General features: G+C 37.6%; 1 protein-coding gene across 1 annotated transcript; it reads right to left on the bottom strand.

Moving 5' to 3' along the window:
* Positions 1–2587: 2587 nt before the first annotated feature.
* Positions 2588–16120, bottom strand: ifrd2 (interferon-related developmental regulator 2). Its single transcript, XM_062998463.1, has 12 exons — positions 15685–16120; positions 11338–11451; positions 9512–9593; positions 9018–9142; positions 8758–8915; positions 8591–8644; positions 8310–8488; positions 7274–7382; positions 6822–6956; positions 5157–5285; positions 4215–4307; positions 2588–4127 (listed from the first exon to the last, which is right to left on the bottom strand). Exons 1-12 carry the CDS (start codon positions 15728–15730, stop codon positions 4047–4049), a joined length of 1305 nt encoding a protein of 434 aa, XP_062854533.1. The 5' UTR covers positions 15731–16120; the 3' UTR covers positions 2588–4046.
* Between the last annotated feature and the right edge of the window lie 2841 nt (positions 16121–18961).

Below are 18961 nucleotides of genomic sequence, written 5' to 3'. Positions count from 1 at the left end.
TGTGCAAGCGATCATATTGAAATGGAAGGAGTATCAGACCACTGCAAATCTACCAAGACCCGGCCGTCCCTCTAAACTTTCAGCTCAAACAAGGAGAAGACTGATCAGGGATGCAGCCAAGAGGCCCATGATCACTCTGAATGAACTGCAGAGATCTACAGCTGAGGTGGGAGACTCTGTCCATAGGACACAATCAGTCGTACACTGCACAAATCTGGCCTTTATGGAAGAGTGGCAAGAAGAAAGCCATTTCTCAAAAATATCTATAAAAAGTCACCTGGGAGACACACCAAACATGTGGAAGAAGGTGCTCTGGTCAGATGAAACCAAAATCGAACTTTTTGGCCACAATGCAAAACGTTATGTTTGGCGTAAAAGCAACACAGCTCATCACCCTGAACACACCATCCCCACTGTCAAACATGGTGGTGGCAGCATCATGGTTTGGGCCTGCTTTTCTTCAGCAGGGACAGGGAAGATGGTTAAAATTGATGGGAAGATGGATGGAGCCAAATACAGGACCATTCTGGAAGAAAACCTGTTGCAGTCTGCAAAAGACCTGAGACTGGGACGGAGATTTATCTTCCAACAAGACAATGATCCAAAACATAAAGCAAAATCTACAATGGAATGGTTCACAAATAAACGTATCCAGGTGTTAGAATGGCCAAGTCAAAGTCCAGACCTGAATCCCATCGAGAATCTGTGGAAAGAGCTGAAAACTGCTGTTCACAAACGCTCTCCATCCAACCTCACTGAGCTCGAGCTGTTTTGCAAGGAAGAATGGGCAAAAATTTCTGTCTCTCGATGTGCAAAACTGATAGAGACATACCCCAAGCGACTTGCAGCTGTAATCGCAGCAAAAGGTGGCGCTACAAAGTATTAACGCAAGGGGGCTGAATAATATTGCACGCCCCACTTTTCAGTTTTTTATTTCTAAAAAAAGTTTAAAATATCCAATAAATTTCGTTCTACTTTACGATTGTGTCCCACTTGTTGTTGATTCTTCACAAAAAATTACAATTTCATATCGTTATGTTTGAAGCCTGAAATGTGGCAAAAGGTTGAAAAGTTCAAGGGGGCTGAATACTTTTGCAAGGCACTGTAAACGTAGAAAACATTCTAAAGTAGCATATTATGGGTCTTGAGCAGAATAAAAAGAAATTCTAGAAAGTTCCCTGAACACTGCTCTCTTTAAAGCTCTTAATCACAGAAAAATTTAGATCTTAAAAACCTCATATTGTTGCCATTGTTTTTAACGTGGGATGACTAACAAGCTTATTGTGAAGAGTCCATGTACTTCGACCATATAACATGTCATGACAGTCTTGGGATTTCAACAATTTCTTTACATTGATATTGATATATAGAACACATGGAACACATACTTTGTACAAGTAAATTCAAGTTGTTTAATTAGTTGACTGTGAGGAAAAAAGCCACTGTTTTTTCTTTGTCCAGGAGCAAGCTTTAGTTGAGCTTTAATATCCTGATTGTTCATAATTGTTGCAGTTGAGTTGAAGTGGGCTTAGTGAGTATGAAACAAAATACAAGGACAAGTGGTCTAATAATCTAAGGTCCAGAATTGAGAATCACACTACCTTGCATCTCTTCCCATGTCCACATAAATTTCACCTCCCAAAGACATGCAGAAAATTAATATTGCAACTGAGTTGTGTCCTGCCCATAATAAAAATGAAATAGTCAAAATAAAATTTTGCTGAATGTTTTAAAATTCTAATTATTTTTTTAGTGGCTGTAAAATAAAACTGTTACAAGTATTGTTACTTCTATCCTCAACTTTACAAATGTATCCATTTATCTTCAAAAATCACCTTTTCTTGATCAGTGTGGTAACAGAATGTGCTTAAGGCAAGAATACATGCTAAATGGGATGCCTGTTCATCGCAGAAAATGGCACAATTGCTTATTCACACGCTGACACCTAGGAGACAATTTGATCTTTGTGGGAAGTGAAAGAAAACCAGCAACTATTACACCCATAATGCAGTGCATTACCAGTACTACACTATACTGCCAAAAGCATTTGAACACCTGACCATAAGCTTGTTGGACATCACATAAAAAAAAAAAAACGAATATTAAAAAAAAGTGACCTTTAGGTGATCTGTTCAGCTATAAAAACAGGCACTGTTCTGAGAAGGCTTCTCACAAGACGAAGTATATCTGTGAGGATTTGTGTGGCTTTTGTATGGCTGGGCACTAGTGTTGGTTAAGGAAACCTCCATTCATGTTCTGGTTCATTCCAAAGCTGTTTAGTGGAGCTGAGGTCAGGGCTTCTTTAAACCAAGCTTTTCTTCATGTCTTTATGGACCTTGCTTTATGCAAAGGGGCACAGTCATGCTAGAACAGAAACATGCCTTCCCTAAACTGTTGCTGAAAAGCCTTTATATAATTTATTTACATGTTAGCAATTGTTGAAGCTAAAACACACAAATTTAAAAATTATAAAGAGGGTCCCAATATTTTTGTCCTCAGAGTGTCCTCTAGTGTCCCACAGTAATGTGTAGGTGTATAAAATAAGTTAAAAAATAAACAACACAGTTCAAATATATCAGTACTTTAATTGAAATCCATGATTCACTGAATTAAACCTTCTGGTTTAAAAACATTTGAATCTTATATAATTAACATTTCAGACTCGAGTTAATATTTAAGTTCATCTGTTTATGGGAAATAGAAAATCTTCACTTTAAAAAAATGCTTAAAATAATTTTTTTTCAATACTGTTTCAAATAGAAAATTTCATAACAGGTGAAAACTGTGTAGAGGCTGTACATGAAAATGGCTTCATCCTATCCAGTCTGCAAACAGATAAGAATTTTCCTCTAAACTGAACTGTACTCAAATGTCTCTGTGCATGCTGCGTTAACACTGTATTTGCAGCTAGTTCCTAGAAAAAACAGCTTTTGCTCAGATTAGATTTTGAAATACACTACAGGCAGGTGACAAAGAGTTGACGCTTACAAGCAACGGCAAGGTGTTGGGCCATTTAACCACTTGAAACAGGTGTCTTTACTCTTATGTGCAAGAGCTGAAATGGTAGTATGTTTTCATTTTAGCCATGAAAGAATTTGAGAAGTAGACAGGTGTGGCATACACCAAGAGAACAGCACAGGCCAGAATGCTTGGCTGCTACAGTAGGTTTTCAGGTGGCTCTTTTTAGCTGTCACTTGTCCCTTAATAAAGTGATTGCCACACTTAGCCCCAAAGAGCTGCAGCCAAGCAAGACTCACAACCTTTTTAATCATAGTCTTGAATAAGGGACATCAATTAGATCTATATGGCAATTATATCTGTATAGACACTATGTTTTTCCTTTACACCTGTCTGTACATTAAAGCTAGCATTTGGATGAGAGAAGGTTATAGTCTGTAGTAAAGTGACCTTTCTATAATGCTTAGCATGTATGCATCTCCAGTTTCATATTAAAATCAGAGATGCAAAACCAGTTTGTATAAAACACACACAGAAAAAATCTAGATAGGGTTTAAATTCCTAAGTTGTTTTCCACTCTGTAGCTCATTTGTTTCAAATGTTAAAAGTGTTGTTTTCCCAAAATGTTCAATAAATTAAGAAGGAAAATACATTTTAACAGAAAGGCTGTATGCAGCCGCAGCAGAGGTCATTAAGGTCCATAAAGATGCTTAGAGCAGCAATAATATAGCATTTTCCATTTTCTACTCAGGGCACCTTACAGACTGCCCTAAATAAGCACATGTCTATATAAAGAACATACTAATTCTTGTCTTTAAAACCAGAAGGGAAAATGCTACTTGCTGCTTACTCTAGGTTAGGCATCCAATTACTTCAGTTCTGTAATGTTCAATAAAACTGAGGCACACCATACAGACATTCACCTGATGAGTACACCCACACACACACAAACATGTACGCAAACACACTAACACACATTACATGACCAAGTCCAGATTTGGCAGTTGCTGTTTTGTTTCAAGTGATAAAAGGTGTATAGTGTTCCTCTCTGCGTTCTATCTCCACCAGCACCAGCAGTCAAAACGTCCTCACATCACATCAGCTCGTTTATCCCTCACTTTATTCCGCAGTTTCGTCCGGGCTTTGAATGCAGCAGAGTTGAAAAGATGCTGAGGAGGACAGTAATACATATCAAAATTGTGTACTTAGAATAGATATAGTATAGTCAGTGTATTACTGTGAACGCGAAACGTTACCCTTTCTGTACGGGAGATCCTGTTGGCTTTGACAGTCGAGTCCACAATAAGAGGAGCGCCGAGTCCAAAAATACCTCTCAGTAGTGGGTTAACCTGGATAAACCAAAACAGCCAATCAATTTTAGGAACTATAAAGCAACCATCATAAGTATAATCTAAGAAGCTGACTAAATTTCAAAATAAATAAATAATGTTTCAGTAATATTTTATTAATAAAAATACTTCAGTCTACATTTTTCTGCTCTGGGTTCTTACAGAAGCTGGTTATTATTAAAAAATAAATGCACCAAAATAAAAACAAATATTATGATGTATATTATTGCCATTTTTACCCATTAATTTACATTTAAAGTGGGCATGAAACGCTAGCATGACAACACAATTTTAATTCCCATATAATAATAATAATAATAATAATAAATGACAATAATTTAATAATAATTTAAATAATAATAAATTAATAAAATACATTTTTCAAACGAGTGTAGTAACATCTTGTCCTAATGTAGCTAGGTGTGATGTCAGGGGGTTGGTTGTCTTAAATGAGTTGTCCTACATTAGTTTACACTAGCAAATAATAACAATTGTTAATGCACAAATCTGTGGCATTTTTTTTCCATTTCTGCACAGGAGCTCTTTTGTAGTAACTGTTGGGTTCTTTTTTACATCTCTGACAAAGGATTCTATTACCTAAATGCCCAATTAAGCCTGGAGCCAACTTTAGAAAGCTTTAAGGTTGTGACCAGCTTCTTCCATTTCAAAATGATTGAATCCACTGTGGTCCTAATACTACTCAAAGTAGTAAGTAAATGCTTATACCCTTGTTGAAATATTTGCCTTCCAATAATCTTATAGCCAAGATCCACAGACAATTCTTTGGACTTAATGGCTTGTTAACATGAACGCAATGTAAATTGTAGTATATATAGTAGTGCTTCTCACCTGCAGGTGGTGGCTAATTCCAGACTCTAGTACCTCTTTGAATGCATCATAAATTCTGTGATGCATCCAGCCTTCAATGTAGATAACTTCAACCCCAAAGCGGATCTTCTCCTCTGAAAAATCTTCATTCTGCAATTGGAAATAAAAGGTTGAGTATAGTGAAGAATTCACAGGTTTCTAACCGTAATGCCATAGTTTTCTCACAGTGACACATTTTGCAGTTAGAGATATTAAATGTAAGGTTAACAATATAAACAGTGAAACCATTTAGCTCACGTCTCATAAAGGAATATTTTACACCTAGGCTTCAGTCTATAGTTCGACTGGAACTGTATCAGATCACACTGAGGTTTATTTTTAATTTACTTGCTTGTATGCAACTAGGGACATTTGGACTAAACAATTTTTGCATAGGGTTCATATAAACGTTTAAGTCACATTAAACAGGAACAAACTAAAGAACAGTTAATAATCCAGCTGCAAAACCACTAGTAACTAAAGTCTTTACTGAATACAGGAGGCACACAGAGGTAAGGCTGTATACACACAATACATGCCAAAACCACTTTTACACTGGCTGTGCTATTGTTTACTATGAAGTGGGGCCCTGTACCATTTAAACGTCAAACACCATGCATATTTACTGCTTTGACACACAGTTTTGACTGCCTGCTGCAGCTCTCAAAGTTCAATCTGTTCAATCCCAGTTTGCTGCTGACCATTTCAAAGTGCCACCAATGAGACAAATAGTCAATAGAACACAGTCGGAAGCGAAGCACAGGCATGAGGGGGAGAAACTGATTCTCACTGTTTTACAAAACCCTGAACTGTTGTATTTCACTTTAACAGCATTGTGAGAAATATGGCATGCTGTAAATTAGGGAGAGCTAGTTTGCATTTTACATAGCAATCCTGGAATTGGTTGTTGTGGGGTCACAGCTCTTTAATATTTAATGCACTACTTGCTTAAAAAATTTTAAAAAGGTAATACGTTAATTAAACTTTATCTTCTCACGTTTCCAACCGATGACCGTTGTCAGAGTACATGCTAATACTGCCAATATTGAGTATTGTTTTCTAGCTTGCCGCATAGTGGCACAGCCGGCGGAAAAGGCGATAAACAAAGCACAAAATGCTGATCATGTGAAAGCAGCCTAAGCCAATAAACATTGTACTGACACAGATGTACTCCAGCAACCCAAACCAAGAAAACATTATTGTGCTAAATACTATTCAACAACATAGGCAATTTGAGTGTGACCTTCATGTCAGAAACATCTGACTGCTAAACATTTATTTATTAGGATTTTAAGGTCATGTTTTACACACTTTGGTTACATTCATGACAGGACAGGTAATTACTGGTTACACACGATTCATCAGTTCAAATTTAATGTCAAACACGAACTTTTTACAAATATGAATCCAAAATTTTAACTATGCACATCACATGACTAATAACTAGCCTAAATGTTTGAACTGTGAATTAGTAATCTTCTAGTTCCGAATAAACCTTTTTCTAATTAAAATTTCAGTCAGCCATGTATTCATTAAAAGTGACAAAACATTTTCAAGCACTTGCTTTTTTAAAAAAAAATTTTTTTTAAACACACAAAAAGTTTTCCAACAAATGTCAACAACATATTAACAATTAAAATGTCTTACCTCAATGTAATGCAGAACCTCACGGAAGATGGAGCGCTGTTTGCGACGGTCGTTTTTGGCTCGATGTTTATTGCCGTCCGTTGCCAAAGATTTTAGGCTCTCACACAGTGCATCACAATCATCATACTCAAACTCCTGAAAGCAAACATGCAACATTACCACCAACAATTACATGATCTGTTGGTGGCGAAGGTGCATTACGCTACCTCACCACCTAGTGCTATTGGCAGAATGGGCATCTACACAGACATGATTGGCTATGTCTGGGGAGGGGGGAAAATAGCCAAAGCCAGTGGCTGAAGAAATCAAAATTGGATGAAAGATTAACAAACATTTACACAAACTCACAATTTCAAAGATCATCATGTGGATTATGATTGCCTTTCTTTAAAATTATGTCCATGCCATGTAAATGTTTTAAGTTATAGAGCCAAAATGACAGTCTGCCTCACCTCATCGATGTCCCGTGCCAGTTCATAGAGCAGAGCAATGGTTTCTCCAACAGCAATCCTGAAGTTTACATCACTGCTCTCTAAACAGGCCTGTAACTGTGGCAAGTGACTGAAAAAAGAGAGGAAAAGAATTGCATTGCTTATTTTAGTGTCGACAACTGTATAGCATTTGTGGGTTTGTTGCATCATTTTGTCACCGAGACGACCACTAAGCGTACTTTACTAGCTAGTATCAAGAGAGTATAGGGGGAAAAAAACTATTTGCCCACAATTCCTTCCCACCCAGTTTAATGTGTTCCTGCCAAAAATTAAAATCCTGAAAGGAAAAAGCTGGTCTATAAATTTCATCCATGTCTAGTGTATCACTGTCTGTGCAGTCAATAAGACAAGAAAACGGTGTTTGTTCTTTGAGATCGCTGCCGCCTATTTGCAGTAGTTTGACACCACGACTAAGAGTTTCTCCTCCATCTCTAGTTTACCCAGTGAACTTTGCCCAGTTCACATTGCAAATGTTCCCATTATGGCCTGTCGCTGGAAATTGGCAGCTCTAATTGAAAAGTGAACACGGGGTTGAAGTAATAATTAAAAGAATTACCTGAAAGAGATGATTTACTTATTTATTACCTGTTTACAAAACACCTCAGCTGCAATGCAATAAGAGCTTTATTCACTGGTAGATAACTGGATAAACCTTTGGTGTAGGACTTGGGGTGTTTTAACTGCTGAGTCTGAAGTGTCAATTACCTTAAACTCTCATGCTTCCCACATGGTGCATTTTCCTACATTCATGGATTGGGGTGTATTACTGCATTGCACCTACTGGTTATGGGGAAACATGACCCAACACAACCCTAACCATGATAAAGTGGTGGTAAAACATGAAACGACAAATAAAAATAAGGAGATAAAGAGAGCATCACGTTCTGGGGTTCAAATCCCACTGTGGCGACTGCTTACGAAAGCAGCTGAAGAAAACCATTATCATCATCAAGCTTGTTGTCTATGTGAATATATGTACTATATGCAAAACACTCACTAGCTAACTATGTTGTCAATGCGGGAAGCAGGGCACAGCGTGCAGAGCAGAGCCCAGGACTGTAGGGCGGCGCTGTGGAGTGCAGGAGTTCCGGCTTTAACAGAGGGTAAACTACCATCACCCAGTGGATATGCAGCCACAAACACACTCTCCAAATGCCCCATACACTTCAGCAGATCCTGAAAGATAATAGAGCAAATGTATTTAAAGAAATGTGCTTATTTTCATACAAATAATAATAGTGTGTACATATTTTCATTAGTAAAAAGATTAGTACTCACTTCAGCATCATCTGATGCAACTATGTAACAGCACAAGCCCAATGCCCGGGCACACTAAAGAAAACCAGAATCACATTCAGTTAGCTAGAAATAATGTATAGAATAATTGTACAAGCTTAAATGAAGGATATAAAGTTGTGAAGTTATAAATTGGGACAGTTACTCACACTTTGACGTGCTAACAGGCTGGCACAACTGTCAGTCATGATGGAACTAAGGACCGGGCGGAACATCTTAAAGCCCTCTTCCCCCTCAACTCCACCTCCCAGCTGTATACAGAGCAGAGAACACAATGTAGCTGCTGCAGCCTGTTCCTCTCCTCCACCTACAGAAACACACAGTGACAGTGAAACACTTCTGTACAAACACATGTCTACAGAATTTATTGCAAGCTGTTTTCAAACTCTAACAGGATCCCAGCATCTACCTTTCTTCAGACTTCGTTCTAGGCAGTCACTGACAGTAAGGCGTCTCTCTACAAGAAACTCGTACAGCACTTTGGCAGAGAAGGCCAAGCGCAAGCTCTCCAACCCTGCCATGCGCGTCTTAACACTGAAAAAGAAAGTGGGCTAGGGTTAGATGGATTACAGCTATGCGAAGTTAGAAAAACATTTGTTACAGCCCTTTTACTGATAACAAGGTCTCGGTGGTCATGCTAAAAACATTGGGCGAGTGGTTTGCTAGTTTCATGGGGACAACTGTAATAACAGTCAGTAATGACTGTTAAACTTGAGTTCAATTCGTCAGAGAAAGTTTAACTGATGTACAACTAACAGTCAAACCAGTTTTAAAAGCCAAGTAAATGCCCTTTTGTGGTGTACAAATGCACCAAGTTCTGGTATGAGGCACTAGCTTGTTGGTGGTAAACTGTATGTGTGTCAATTCATTATGTAATATTATTAATGAAAGAGCTTGTTTCACCTTTTGTCCATGAGGTTGTCAATACATTGCTTAAGTTTGTCCTCGGTTTCCTCCTGAGCGGTCTGTTCATCCACTACCTCACCTGTTCAGAACAACACAGGAATAAGCATCTGTATTACATAGTTTCAGTAATTCTGAAGCAGATTTAAAAAAAAGTGGACAAAACTGTCAGCGCAGTTTGAAGAGCTCCATGACTTTTGCAGCTGTTTTTTTAGTGACTATATATTTGGAACACATGTCTTTATCCCAATTGCACAAGACGAGTTCATTTGGGGCTCAGTTTCATGCATGGAGAGTCATTTAATGATCCCATTATCCCTTATTACTGTGCAGGTGCCATCAATCAGCCAGCAGAAGTCATACTTGCATGCAGTTATGAGGAATCCCATCCAGCACCCACCCTACGAACAAGCCAATCATTGTTCGTGTAGGCGTCCAGCCTGCCTGCAGCAGAGCTGAAGTTCGGACTTCACACAATAGATTTCACACAATAACTACATTTCATAAACTGTTTTCTGCTTTTGGTAACAGATAAAGAACAGTTGCTAAAATTATAAATATAATGCTGTAGAGATGTTTCTCTGGTCCAACTCTGCGATAATAAGCACAATTAACAAATACAATCAACCAGTATTGTAACACTAACACTTTTAGATGCACTTTTTTGTGTAAACTGTAACTGCTGCTCTGCATACCACACCATCCATCAATGAAAGTGAACCTATTAGAACCCCTATTGACAAAACTTTATTTGGGTGGTAATTGATAGTGTGTTGTACTGGTATGAGTGTATCAGGTGCAGCAGTGTTATTGGGATTTAACACCCCGAAGCCAATGCCGAAAGGAGAATAAAGCTTCAACCAATAACATAAATCTAACACATCTGGTCATCAGATACTGTCCATTAGAGAATGATTAAGACAAATGGAAATAAACAATAGATAACTGTACATACAGAACATTTGGTACGTGTGCCTAATTAAAATGCCAGAAAGTGTGAACTGTATTTAAACACTACTGGTACAAACTGCATGACCCTACCGTGCTAGGAGAATAGACAGCAATCCAAATAATATTTAGTGGGGGTCTCTTTTATATGATGAGGTCTAGCTCGTAAACTGATGAATAGATGCATATAAGAGGTGAGTGTACATGTCCACTACAAGTGTATGCAGACTTCCCAGCTTAGTTCAGGGCTTTTCAACCTTTTTAGACATGCATCCCCTTCTGTGTGCCGACCTGGAACTTGCTGGGTTTGCCAGTTCAAGATACTCTGCTTTGACTGACAGCCAAAACTTTTGATGTAGATGGCTAATCAGCCTCAGTGGTATAGGAATGGACGGTCTCTGAAACAATGCAGTCATTGTTTTAGTCACTTCCTTCAACCAATTTCTCTTCACTATTAGCAATATTTTTAAAACTTTGCTAGCCATCAGTCTTTTTTTTTCCAGACTGAGCTGGATAACATTAGACGTGCGAGTGAGCGTGGTCAGCAAGACTAATCAAATATGCCTCATGTGGGTGAAAAATTAATTGCTGTAGTTTAAGAGGTAAAAAAAATCTCGTATTGTCACACCGCCCCCCGGACAGGTACTGGCACCCCACAAGTTGAAAACCCCCAGGCTTAGCTGGTCATACTGTTGTGTGAGCGAATAAGATAAAAACAAGATGTACGTTAATCACTAGTTAAGAATTTCCTGTTTCAACACACCACATTCAACAAATCATATATTATATTATCTATGGTAATGAGTAAAATCAGAAATGTTGGAGCAGAGAAACATTGGCAAACAACACTACTGTAAGGCATGTTTAAATGTGGGCACCTGATCCCTCCTCCAATACTGAGGCACTCTCACTGGCACTGCTGTAGTGACTGAGCACTTCAGATGCCATCTCATCATCACTGGCTCCAGATCCTACTTTGCCTGCATTCTTCCCTGAGCAAGAGAAAGAAAATGTGCAATTTTATAATGAGTTCAAAAGTTGAAAATTAAACTTTACAGAAAAATGGTATGTGGTGGAACATGAAAAGACATGATTATGTGAGACAATAACAGTGCAAACAAAACATAGGTTAGTCTGGATGACATGCATTCACAGTGGTGTAATGCAAAAGACATTTATTATAGACAATTATAGAGAGTGTTTTGTTGCTGTCATTGTTGCTGTCATTGTTTCTAAATGTGATGCAACTAGGTGTTAAAAATGGTACTTTTTTTAAAACATGTAGGATGCAATTTGACTAACCTGGTTCCCTAATACATAAAAACAGAACATATTTTATTTTTTAGTGGTTATGCCTCTTTCCACTGCCGGTAGACTGAAGCGGACATTACTGATAGGGCAAGTAACACCACAGACCACTGATTAGTCAAACAGAATCGGCACTGGAGTGAAAATACATATGGCTTATTTAAAAGTGGAAATAGATTTTATTAAAGCAGTGTCTTGACAAACATAAGACTTCAACAGGGCAACAGAAAATCAAACACCACTGCTGCAGAAGGACAAACCGAAAATGTTCCTGTTGTTGCTTTCTCGAGTTTACAGTAAGTTCTCTCAGCGTCTGTTGAGAATGACCTCACAGCCTGACATTTAAACTCCTCCAACTTTAACGAGTACCCTTGTGCAATCAGAAACAGACAGTAGCACACAGCCAGTTTTGTATTTGGATGCGTCAAATATGCAAAATACAAAATAGATGGAATCAACTACAGGGTCAATTTCATATCGTCGTAAATACATAGTACCAGAATAATTTGCACCTTTGTTTAAGATGAGTTAAAGTTACATTTAAAAAGAACTTCATTTTATTGTAATAAAAGGAAAAAATAAAAAAGTAACTTGTGGCACCTACAGAAACAAAGTGTTCACCAAATATTTTAAAGATGACTTATGATGTGCACTTTCACTGGGGTATAAAAATGAAGTGACAGGGGCCACATATATTTAGAAACTCAGCAACATAAGAAAGATTGTAATTTATTTATTTATTAGGATTTTAAAGTCATGTTTTACACTCTGGTTACATTCATTACAGAAACAGTAGTTACTCATTACATAAGATTCATCAGTTGACAAGTTTAATGTCAAACACAGTCATGGACAATTTTGTATCTCCAATTCACCTCACTTGCATGTCTTTGGACTGTGGGAGGAAACTGGAGCTCCAGGAGGAAACCCACACTGACACGGGGAGAACACACAAACTCCACAAAGAAAGGACCTGTACTGCCCCACTTGGGGATTGAACCCAGGAACTTCTTGCTGTGAGGCAACAGTGCTACCCACCGAGCCACCGTGTAAATTTTTTTTTTTTAATTACAGAAAGTAAAGGTTTGATTACTTTTGTATTTTCAGGGTGATACAAAGCTAAATGACCACATCACGTTTTTTTTAAATCCATCTTTACTAATGGTGCCAAAAATTCTGTAGTTGACTTTTTTTTTTAAACAGGTATCAACATGGGCACAGTTACATGCACTGTACATTTTATAAGCCAAAGTCCTGAACCTAATGCTCTCAATTAGGTAGCTCTGTCAGTTTACTGTACTCAAAGCACCCGAGCAAAAAGAGAATAAAGGTACAGAATCTAGTTTACAGCGTAAGCAAAACAGAAAAATGAAAGAACAATCTGTCTGTGGCTATTTCGGATCTTTGGTCATGACCCTGTATGAACCAGCTGACCCCTGTGGCAGTAGTTCATCATATACACAATGACCCATTACTCCTAAACAATCAGTAACATTCTAGGGGTGTTCAAACATTTCTTGTTGGGGAACAGGTGGAGTAACAAATATGCAAAAAGAAGGTAAAGAAGATGGGGAGTGTGTTTAAATTTGTTTAAATGTGATAGCAACAGCCAGGGTTTAAACAGTTTAAGAATATTTTTTTAAATTTGCTTAACAGCTGGCCAACTTTAATTTTATTTCTAAAATACCTCACGAGTCATTTCAAAAATGGTAACCACGGGCCTTAGTTTGGACACCTCTGCTGTAGTCTATCCACAAAGTCGCAACCTTTAAAAGAATCATTGAACTTTATATCAGTATTGCTGTACAGACCTCAATTTGTTTCATTTAATTTCACTGGTACCTCTAACAGGTGATCAGTGGAAATTAAGTTAGCGTGTAGTCACCCACACTTACCTACAATTCTTGTCTCATGGTATAACCCTTAGATGTAAACAGGTTTTGTGGAAATGTTTACAGTATACATTAACCAGGGCATGAGCTAAATTTAACGTGTGCACATATACATGTGATTTTACAAACATGGCCTCCTCCCCATGCTAGCAGTCCTACAATGCAGTCCAAAGTTAAACTCTGCCATCCCAAGCTGAGTAATACCTCATGTTAAACAAACTTTCATTAAAAAATGATTTTGCTAATTATAAGAGCAAAACAAATACTGATCTAACTGATCAAAGGAAACAACAAAGTCAAAATGTCATCACTCCTGTCTGATTAGATTTAAGGCTACTTGTGATGTAAAGAAAGGAGATCTGAACTGAGCATGACAGTAAGTGGCTTCACAGAAGTTAGTGGCATGGAAATAGCATGACAGTAAAACATCTGCTGAAAGTGGCATAACAGTTATAAAAAGCAATGACATCACTGTGTAAGCCATGCAAACACTTAGACCAGGACGGCCATTGACTCTTATCTAGCATCTATAGTACATATGAATGGGTAAGTGAATGAATCAATGAAAGAATGAATGACAAACAGTCAGTGCTTCAGGTTAAACTAATATGTGCAGTTTGTAGTAGCATAAGAAAATGGGTTGTGACATGAGTCTAGATTAAGGTCAAACATTAAAGACCATGATACCTGGACGCGAAAGTGAGGACTTGGCTGAAAGCTGCAACAGCAGTACTTCCTGTCGAAGTGAGCCTATTTTAAGGCAGTAAGAAAAATTAAATGTTTGTATGGAAACTCCAGAACAAACTGCTACTTAAAAAGCATTAACTGTCAGTATATTACTAACATTAAAACCAGTCTGATTTCAGGTCGAGGCCACTACTAATAAAGTACGTATATTATAGGTTTCATATTTAGACTTAGGTAAACTGCATAATGTGTGACTGCTCTCACAATGACATAAAATAAACACATGTGAGAAATTTGGCTTTGGGGTTCATTCATATGATCCTGAATGTTAAATACTACATAGTTCAGTTTTTATAACTTTAACCCTAATATACTAGTAATCACACCATTTTCAGGGTGTAATCTTAAATACTAGAATTACATTTTAATTTAAACATTACATTTACATCTAAATGAAGGGAAAGCACAATCAAAACAATTCAACACTGACAGACTAAGTCTATAGCCATGGTCATGTATTTATAGACCTTGCTTTGTGCACAGGGGAACAGATATGCTAGAACAGGAAAGGGCCTTCCATAAGCTATTGTACACCTGTTAGCAATTGCTGTATTTACACACCTATAAGATTCAAAAATCCACATTAAATATGTAAAGTAATATAAACAAAAGCTGTACCATAAGCAGGTAAACACTTCAGGGTTCAATGAATTGTTTATTTAGCAACATATTAAAGCTCTCTGGTCACAATGCAATCTAGTGCAGATATGTTGCTGTACAACTTTTCTTCTGGTTTTAGTGTTTTTGCACTATAAATTATTGCATTTTTTAGGAATTAAACTAAACATGTGCTGGGTGACAAAGCACATGCATTTACCTGCTTATTATCAAATATAGATTTTAGATACAAGTTTTAAACAGTTGGTAAAATTGTGCATTATTTTAGTATCTTTAAAAGAATTTAATGCAGGTTAAGGTTTTTTTTTTTAAACAACATTCTAATATGAAATTTATTTTTCTTTATATCCTGCCCAATTAGAAAGTCTAAAAAACTGTTATGTACCTGCTAGTGGGAAGTGCTAATCAAATGAGAAGTTTAAAGGGTTGAATGCTAAAATTAAAGCATGCAAAACCCTGTAAATAAATAATAAAAAACGACACAATTGTAAGTATCAAACTGGTCTAATAGTAGCCTACCAGAATCACATTTAACTGTTTAATTTAGAAAGCTGAAATAATGATGATAAGTTTTTGATCAACCCTGCAGGCCTACTTCATTGATTTGGCTACTTTCTATCTACTGGTAGTCAGTAGCTTCCACATGGAGACCTCACTCACCCTTGTTCGAAGTGCCTCCACGTTTTCCTTTTTTGCTCCGTGGCATGTTGTCAGTTAGTTGATCCCAAATAAGCTAATGTAGTCGAGCTGAGCACAACTAATGTAACAGCGATTAGACCAAGTTGAAGAATGAAATACAGAATAAAACCGCCTGTCAACTGACACTAACGGACTGTCAACAGTGCTACTCAAAAATAAACACTGAACAGACGGCTTTGATCAGCTCTCTTTAATCTTCAACTTCACTTGAGCACGTTTCAGCACTAAAACGCTCGAGTTCAAGCCTTCCCACCACACTAGCACACGATTCCAATGCTCCGTTGCTCTCTACTATCTCTGTTTATCTCCTGGTAATCGATATCTAATACCGGGCTGAGATGGTAAATATTTCTCGAAATGTTTGGGACGGAGGGTTATACACGTTGCCGCAGCAGGTTCCACCATTTTCCCCCGGTAACCGCTCTCACGCCAGCTACGCGCCGCCTATCCACAATACAACTTGAGGAGAATTATGGGTAATGTAGTTTTATCGTGTGCTTTAAAATGGACATACGGCTTTAAGGTAAGTGATGGGCTGATGAAGCCTCGTGAAGCCTTGACGCTTTTCCATCAAATTGGTTCGAGAAAAGGTTCATTTCTCGAGGCTTCATTTGCACACAAACCCCCCTACTGGTCAAAACTATTATTGTCATTTCAACTGATGTGATGACCCCTGCCTCCCATGCAAGTGTTAACATGGGAATAATCACTGCCAAGAATAGAAATAAAAACATCTTAATATGATTTTGTGTGGTTAATACATCCATCCATCCATCCATTCATTCATGATTTCATATATGATTTTTGTTAAGTGGGAAAAAGTAATATAGGTCTATTCATGTTTAAATTTTAGTGGTGTTTTTATAGGATTGTGTTTGTGAATACTGGTGAGATGGACTTTATTCATTTTTATTTAGAAACAGTATTTTTTCCACTGTGCTTGGACTTGGGAAAAAACCCTTTCACATAAATCGCGCCAGTACTCGAACCACTTCCTGAACCGGCGAGGCTTCACACGTCATCCGTGACGTCACTTGTTCTTAAAGAAGCAAGCCTCGATACGCGCTTCACGAAAGACTTCCTAGATTTCTCGACACACGCTCCGAAGCCTCGGCACAGTACGACCCAACGCAGCTCCCACAATCCTACGCGACAATCAGCTGTTTGGAAGTGTTTTGGTTATTGCGTAGTGTTCACTACTGTGCGTTTAATTAGAGTAGAGTAAAAAACTCGGACTGTTCGATTCCCGAAACTGTGGAGTCGATTCATATTTTGACTCTAGGTATTAGAATTTGAGAGAGTTGATTCCACGATTCGATTATTTAAATAAGCGTCTTACATCTAGCTTTGAAAAGTGACACATGGGACAGAAAAGAATATACTCCAAAATAAATTGCGCGTTGACAATTAAGAAGGAGTCCTGAGAAGGTAAGATTTTAAACATAAGCATGCAACACAAGCATACATTTTGTCTACCTAGGAAGGCAAAGAACAAACAAATGGATCCTTGATGGAGTCAAACCTGTTTTGAAAAACATTGTATTTAAACAATTTATTATAAAAAGACCATTATTCTTGAATAGTTGAACATAAAAGATAAGAGATATTCAGCAACAAGATGGATGGATACAATTAGAGCAATAATTAACATGCCTCAAACACTCAAACCAAAGACAGGATAATCTGCAGAAACATTACCCATATGGTCGACTAATAATGTTAATAATACTTATAATAATAATGACAATAAAACCTTTTGCTAGTCACATTTAAGACGAGAGACCTTCACCACAATCCTTACTACTCACAAATTAAAAATCATAGTAGACACCCCAAGCTAACGAAATTACGTTCTGAGAACGTTCCCCAAAAGTTCCATTTTGGTTGTGGGAACGTTGCATTGGAATGTTCCCTCAACGTTATTTTGTCCAGTTTTCTTGATGTTCTCAGAACGTTTTTTTTTAAAGTTGTGAAAACGTTCATAGAACGTTACCTAAACCTCGTTTGCAACCATAATTTAACGTTCTGGGAATGTTGTCTTAGAATGTTCTAAAAACATTTTAAATAAGGTCCTGTGAACGTTTCCTTACGTTCCTTCAACGCTATTTTGTAAGTTTATTGTCAGTTTTCTTAATATTCTCAAGACATTTAATACAAGTTAAAGAACATACCCAAAAACATTTTTAAATGTTACTTTAACAAACTTTTAACATAACTACAGATAATGTTAATCTTATTTTAAAAGAAGTTACTAAAAAAAAAAAAAAAAAAAAAAAATAATTAATAATATTACTAGAGTTGCTTTCTATCATTTGCGTAATATCTCTAAAATAAGAAATATACTATCTGCTAATGACGCCGAAAAACTGATCCATGCGTTTATAACTTCTCGGTTAGATTATTGTAATGCTCTTCTAACTGGATGCTCTGGTAGATCCATAAACAAACTCCAGTTAGTTCAAAATGCAGCAGCTCGAGTGCTAACTAGAACTAGAAAATTTGATCATATTACTCCTGTTCTATCATCTCTACACTGGCTGCCAGTTAAATTCCGCATTGCATACAAAATACTTTTACTAACCTATAAAGCGCTACATGGTCTGGCTCCACAGTATCTGAGTGAACTTATTAATCACTACAGCCCAGCGCGTCCACAAGATGCAGGGTTACTTATAGTTCCTAAAATTAAAAAGACCACAGCTGGTGGAAGAGCATTTTCTTACAAAGCTCCACAACTTTGGAATAATCTTCCTGCCTCTATTTGGGATTCGGACACAGTCTCAATGTTTAAGTCTAGACTGAAAACATATTTATTTTCTCAAGCTTTTGAGTAATATAGACAAAGGAGCAGAGCTTGGGGGTTCTTGGTCATAGAAACTTGTGGTGATCAGGGATGTTGGGTTGCTGTCGTTCTGCCTCTCTTATCCGATCACTCAGGTTTGATGACGGTGGGGAGATGGGCGCTGATGTCCTGTGAAAGCCTTCATGACCTTGTTACCTGCTTGCTCTCCCTTTTAGTTATGCTGTAATAATTAGGGCTGCCGGAGTCTAAAACTCTCTGTAAAACTGTTTTACTCAACTAGCATTGCACATTATTAACTACATTCTCTGTTGTTTTACTCCAAGAGCATTCTGGTGGGAACCTGTTTACATGCCAAGGTTAAGGATTAAAGTCGAGACTGCCGTGGCGACGACACTGTTCCTGCCGGATATGACGGGTCTGGAGTAATTTCCACCA

Source organism: Trichomycterus rosablanca, chromosome 7, assembly GCF_030014385.1.
Source record: "Trichomycterus rosablanca isolate fTriRos1 chromosome 7, fTriRos1.hap1, whole genome shotgun sequence".
Lineage (NCBI taxonomy): Eukaryota > Metazoa > Chordata > Actinopteri > Siluriformes > Trichomycteridae > Trichomycterus > Trichomycterus rosablanca.
This window is presented reverse-complemented; position numbering and strand designations above follow the sequence as displayed.

What these genes read in the sequence shown, in the direction of transcription:
- ifrd2 (XM_062998463.1), bottom strand. Translation starts at nt 15,730, where the DNA reads ATGCCACGGAGCAAAAAAGGAAAACGTGGAGGCACTTCGAACAAGG. An exon ending in ATTGACAACATAGTTAGCTA is followed by an intron (nt 7,383 to 8,309) that starts GTGAGTGTTTTG and finishes CTCTTTTTTCAG; the next exon opens with TCACTTGCCACAGTTACAGG. An exon ending in GAATTAGCCACCACCTGCAG is followed by an intron (nt 4,308 to 5,156) that starts GTGAGAAGCACT and finishes TGGTTTATCCAG; the next exon opens with GTTAACCCACTACTGAGAGG.